The sequence below is a fragment of the Chionomys nivalis genome, chromosome 1 (assembly GCF_950005125.1).
Source record: "Chionomys nivalis chromosome 1, mChiNiv1.1, whole genome shotgun sequence".
In the NCBI taxonomy this organism is placed as follows: Eukaryota; Metazoa; Chordata; class Mammalia; order Rodentia; family Cricetidae; genus Chionomys; species Chionomys nivalis.
The window spans coordinates 82640011-82646676 of NC_080086.1; the positions used below are offsets into that span (position 1 = coordinate 82640011).

The window sequence follows — 6666 nt, forward strand, 5'->3', positions numbered from 1 at the left end:
GAAAGTCCCCAATAGTTCCTGGTCTTCTGTACAAATTCCACATGGTGTTGCATCTCACACTACACATGGCAAACAACTCTATTCAGGTAGAAAAAGCATTGGCAATCTGTTCTCTTGGAAATGAAGAGAAAGAAAGGGTACAGAGTGGACTGTTTAGAATCTTTACAGAAAAAAAATGTCTTTCTGTGAGCTTTTGTAAAAACCCTGTGACATGTGAAAAAGGTTTCAGTGAGTGAGGCATGACATCAAGCAGCTAAAACAGTTCAGCCTCTCACTTCTGCTTTCATGTAGGTTTATGTTATGACATGTATCACTGTGGGAGGATAATTTTCATACTGCTGACAGTAGTAAGTTCCAATGTCTTCAGGCTTTAGGTTGCTGATGGTGAGAGTGAAGTCTGTCCCAGATCCACTGCCACTGAACCTAGATGGCACTCCATTTTCCAATTTGGATGCACGGTAGATCAGGAGCTTTGGAGCTTCCCCTGGTTTCTGCTGGTACCAGTTTAAATAACTACTAATGCCCTGACTGGCCCGGCAACTGATAGTGACCTTGTCTCCCAGAGATACCGACAGGGAAGATGGAGACTGGGTCATCAGGATGTCACATTTGATACCTAGAAGCAGAGACATAATAAGTATCCATATAATTAAGCATCATAAAGAGGACTTCCCCAAAATGCCAATCAATAACCACTGTGTAACAATGAAAATCCCATTTTAGCCCTATTTTACCTGGAAACCAGAGCAACAAGAGCCCAAGGAGATGAACAGGTGCCCTCATGTCCATGCTGAGTACTGACTTCAATGACAACAGCACAGGGTCTGACTGGTATATGAAGAAGTCCTCAAGGCTGCACAGTGAGTGCATGCAAATCATTGGGAACCAGTTAGTGCTGGGCACAGCTGCAAGGCTCACTTAGTAAGTAAAGAAAACCCAGAGTCTCCAGATGCTCAAGTCAATCCCCACATATGCCTACAGAGAATGTATTTTTTTAAGTTTTTTTTAATTTTTTTTATTAATTAATTTATTTAATTATTAAAGATTTCTGCCTCTTCCCCGCCACCACCTCCCAATCCCTCCCCCTCCCCCAATCAAGTCTTCCTTCCTCCTCAGCCCAAATAGCAAGCAGGTTTCTCTGCCCTGTGGGAGGTCCAAGGACCACCCACCTCCATCCAGGTCTATTAAGGTGAGCATCCAAACTACCTGGGCTCCCACAAAGCCATTACGTGCAATAGGATCAAGAACCCATTGCCATTGTTCTTCAGTTCTCAGTAGTCCTCATTGTCCATTATGTTCAGCGAGACCGGTTTTGTCCCATGCTTTTTCAGACCCCGGCCAGCTGGCCTTGGTGAGTTCCCGATAGAACATCCCCCTTGCCTCAGTGTGTGGGTGCACCCCTCACAGTCCTGAGTTCCTTGCTCGTGCTCACTCTCCTTCTGCTCCTCCTTTGGATCGTGAGACTTCAGTCCAGTGCTCCAATGTTGGTCTCTGTCTCTGTCTTCTTTCATCGCCTGATGAAGGTTAATATTCAGGGGGATGCTTTTTTAAGTTTTAAAATTATAGATGAAAGAGTTTCACAGTCAGCCAAAAGAGTCAGAGATAGCCCCCATTCCCACTGTTAGGCGAATCTTGGAGTATCATTGAAGAATTTGGATTTTAATAGAATTTAAGGGGTCTTCTTCCTCTCCTACTTTATGGTTTCACTAGGACAAGGAGGCTGATGGGCTCATAGCCTTAGAGCAAATGTGCCTTGATCCAACCTTGAACTTGAAAGACAGTCAGGTGGCCTTGTTGGCAGAAGAAAATGCCTACCAGATCTTTAGGCCACCTATTAAATAAAGCATATAGGAAACTGTCCAATAGTTTACTATGTTATTATCTGGATATTTATTATTTTATTATCCATTTGTGGTTCATGTTTAAATCTTTCTGCCTACCAGTGATCTCCTAATGCCTAGTTGTTCACACACACACACACACACACAAATATATATATATATATATCATTGTATGTGCCAAAAATAATCCTTTTAAAAGACTTCTCTGTAAACTCTAATTCCTTTTCTTGCATCTTTCTATAAATTCTCCCTTGAATTTTTCTTTGCCGTGTGAATTTAAATAGATATCATAATCCAGATGCCTCCCAGGTACGGAACAGTATCTTTACTAAATCAGAATTTACCTTGTTGTGTGTTTGCTGCTAGGGTCAAGGAAGCAGTGGAAACTTCATAGCTTTGTATTCCAAAACTACTCAGTGTACTGCCAAGACAGGTTCATCTGAATAACACTCTCACAAGGTAGAGTCCCCTGGAATTGCAGCTGAGGCAGTATAGGCTTACACTTCTACCTTGCTCTGCAATTTATGCTATGATTTGTTCCACTGTGCATGGGTAATTTATATTCTGTTTACAGTAATAAGTTGTAATGTCTTCTGGCTCAATATTGCTGATTGTGAGGGTAAAATCTGTCCCAGGCCTACTTCTGCTGAACCTGGATGGGGCTGTAGCATATAGTCTTGATGAAGCATAGATCAGGAGTTTAGGAGATTTCTCTGGTGTTTGCTGATACCAGTTTAATTCATTATCAGAGTTCTGACTGGCTTGATACTTGATAGTTAATGTGTCTCCTAGTGATACAGTCTAGAAGAAGACGGGATCATCTGGATGTCACATCTGGAACCTAGCATTGAGAAAGAAAAAAACACACAACAAAAATATATAATGTTACCTTTAAAAGTCAATTCACAGAGCTCCCCCAAAACAGGCAGCACTGACCACACTGAGGTAAGCACTGCTATAGTCCTATACACCATACCTGGGATCCAGAGAAGCACATCCCCAGGAGATGAGCAGGAGTCATCATGTTTGTCTTGTGTCCTGATTGGGAGTGCCCTCTGCACAGGGTGTGACCAGTCTGTTAAGAAGTCCTCAGGATAGTGGGGTATTCTCTGGTTACATACAAACCAGTGGGGTCTAGATGATATGGGCCCAGATGCACAGCAGTCTCACCTCAGAAACTGACCATGCACCAACATCAGGATCCAATTTTCTGGGCCATATCAAGATATTTTAGTGTGTTCTGCAGAAAGTTTATTCCTCTCTAGGACTCAAAGGACAGACTGCCTCTGCTGTGAGGAGAATGGAATTTTTATATGGATTATGACAGGGATTTCTTGCTAGCTCTCCTATTTTTCCATCTTTCACAAAGCATTTTCAGAAACTGAAAGATGTTTTAGAGGTCACTTTTATTTGGACATATGGATATTATTTTATGTGGGGTTCAAATCAGAGTTTCTCTGTAAAATAACACTGGCAATACTGGAATTCACCCTGTAAACTAGGATGACTTCAAGTACATTTGAATATTTTTGAGGTCAGAGATAGTTCTTCAAGAAAACTAAATCCAAACCATTTTTTGTATTGTTCTGATTCAGTTCCTCCACTTGTGTACATTCTATTCCTCTTGGGCTCCCTGGTTGACCCTTGTGCTCTGGAACCCTTAATGGTAAAGACATGTTTTCATGGCAACCCCACTGGAAAGACTGGTAAAGTGACCCCTACTGGACAGATTTCCTGAAATCTGTGTCCTTCGTGTTAATTAGTTGTCCTTTTATTTTCATTCAGTGTTTATAACACTTTTCCATGGTGATTCTTATATCTAACAGTATACACTCTCATCTCTTCTATACCTTTCTTATTTCTCCAGTATTATGTGTAAAATAGACCCTAGAAGCCAGAGAGTAAGCATCTATAATCATGAAGAATGAAATTATAACTTCTTCCATCTATTCACAGATTTAACCCTACACATACTCCAGCGTCCCAGTGTAATAGTTTGTTACTGTCATGTTGACACAAGAAAATATGTCTGAAAAGAAGGAATTTTGGTTATTAAATCAATTCCATTGAAATTTACTGAGATCAAGTTTGTTCTTTATGGTTGATGTGGGAGGACTCAGTTCACAGTGAGCAATGTCACTGCTGAATGAGGGATCTTGGGGCATCTTCTACTGTCTCAGCTTCAATTTTGCCTTTGGGTTTATGCTTTGAATTTTTGCCTTGATTTAATTCAATGACAGACAGTAAACTATAAGCTGAATGAAATGTATACTCTCCAAATTAATGTGTGAGTTTTGAGATCCTCATGACATGCCAAAGACATGACTCCAGAAACTAGAGGAAGGCCTGAGAATACTGACAGGAAAGGTGGTGGTGATTAGGGGATGCTGATTGATCCTTGTACAAGTTGATCCAGCTTCATTCTTCCCAATGCAGAAGCTCTCTCAGAGCTCACTCTCCTTTTTCTGCCATGCCTGTCCCTCTGATTCATTTACCCCAGTTTTTCTGTAGCATGTATAAGAAAAGGTCTCAGTAAATTTGGGAGAGACCTGCCTGCAAAATGACCACTGGATTGTGTTTCCCAACACCCACTTTGTTGCTAAATCTCATTCACCTCATCATCTTCCTTATAGTTAGTCCTCCTTCCCAATAATCCAGCAGTTTCCATAGACACACACACACACACAAGTCACAAAACCTGGAAAAACACATGAGTGACTGGCCTCTCAGATGAACTATCACAACCTCCAGGCCGTAAGTCCCAGGGCACATCTTGTGCCACTTCCTATCACATCTCAGAGCCAGAATGGCAGGTTGGCGATGCAACAAATTCTAGTAGAGCTCCACTGCTCTTTTGGAGTCCCTTTCAGCCAGCTATCAGGTAATAGACCAGCTGGAAAACTGCATCACCACCACCAATACCACTAACACTAACATCACTCAGTAACATCTCTTCTAAGATCCACTATGCAACCCAACTCCATTCACCTCATCATCTTCTGGGTGCACAGTCCTCCCACAAACTTCAGCAAACTTTAAAGGCACAGGCAAAACACAAAGCAGTTGAAAGAACAACCAAGAAAACTGGAAACATGAGGATACACTGGACCTAGGCACTCAAATCCCTACAACCTTTAGCTGAGACAACATTATTGGACATGAAGACCTGTCAGTCATCAGAACTCTTGACCATTCTGACAAAATACAACTAAGGACAGAAAATAAAGGAACAACGATCCCAACACAAAAATCAACACCCATAAATATATCTCAAGCTCAGATCACAAATATTATTGTAAGAATACATTCAACAACAGAAAGGGCAGTATAGCACCACCAAAAGCTCAATGATACTATAACAGCAAGTTGTGAAGATTCCAATGCATCCAAAGCACAAAAAAACTAACAGGAGTTCCTAAAAGTGTATATAAATTTTTTTCTTAAAGATTTTAAGGAAAGGGCAAGAGAAATTGAGGAATCAATAAATTTCTAAAGAAATCCAACCAAAAAAAGTAGTCAAACAGGTGACAGAAACAGTTGAAGACTTGACAATTAAAATAGAAACAATAAAGAAAATACAAACCAAGTGAATTCCAGAAATGGAAATTCTGGGTAAATCAACATGAACTACACCAACATATTAGAATAGATGGAAGGAAGGAAGGATTTCAGGCATTTAAGATACTATAGAGGAAGCAGATTCAATAGTCAAAGAAAATTTTAAACCAGAAAATTTACAAAGACAAACATCTAGGAAAACTGGGACACCATAAAATATTAAACCTAAGAATAAGAAAGAAGAAGGAGAAGAATTCCAGCTCAGAGGCAGAAAAAAATATATTCAACAGAATCATAGAAAAAAAAACTTTTCCAACCTAAACAAATACAGGCTTATAATGTTTCAAGAAGCTTACAGAATAGCCATTAGACCGGACAAAAAAAGTGCCCTTGCCACAAAATAATCAAAACAATAAACATAGAGAATAAAGAAAGAATACTAAGTGCTGCAATTGAAAAATAACAAGTAACATATAAAGAGAGATATATCATACTTACAACCAACTTCTCAATAGAGTCTCTAAAAACAAGTAGGTCTTGGAAAGATGTTTCACAGACACTGACAGAACAAGGATTCCAGGACAGACTAATTGAAGGCGCAAGTCATAAACAATCCCACACCAGTTTGGAATTGTGATTAATAGGGTGGTATTTATTTAAAGGGGAATAAACTTACAGATCACGGTCCCAGACAACAGCCCTCTGTGCACGCAATTGGGAAGAAGTCTAGTCGCCAGAACCGGAGCAGGAAGTAAAGAGAGAGAGGAGGGAAGTGGCCGCTTTTTTTAAAGGGAAAGATACCACGCCCCAATGGGCTGGTATCTTGGTGGCTATTGGCTGGAGGAGCGGAAGGACCTCCCGCAACACCTCCCCCTTTTATTTAAGTAAGAGAGTTCTAAACCTACTATGAAATTATATACAATAAGTACAAATATCCTATTCTAACTAGCTTAGGTCTTATATAATAAATAGCTTGGCTAAGTCATGAGTCGAAAGTAACTACATTTATATAGTCTTCAACCCCATCGAAGATCTGAGAAGGGAAATAATGTTACCTGAGTAATTAGGAAGTGCAATCAAACAACTTCTAAAACATGCAACAAATCACAGAGACAACTAGCTACCTGGGCAGTCACCCAAGGTCACGTTTGCAGCGTTGAAGCAACCAACTTTGGCTAAGGCCTAACATAACTGACACACCATTTTCAAAGGCAAGAAACTTGTCAAAACTATCTTACCCTGTCTTGGCAGGATATGACAGTCCTGT

At 40.3% G+C, this 6666-nt stretch overlaps 1 gene segment (V, D, J or C); it reads right to left on the reverse strand.

Annotated features, from left to right (window-relative positions):
- Positions 1-293: 293 nt before the first annotated feature.
- On the reverse strand, positions 294-796 carry LOC130878322 (immunoglobulin kappa variable 1-12-like). The segment is given in 2 exon segments: positions 294-616; positions 735-796. Coding segments are annotated over 2 exon segments (378 nt in total).
- Positions 797-6666: the final 5870 nt, after the last annotated feature.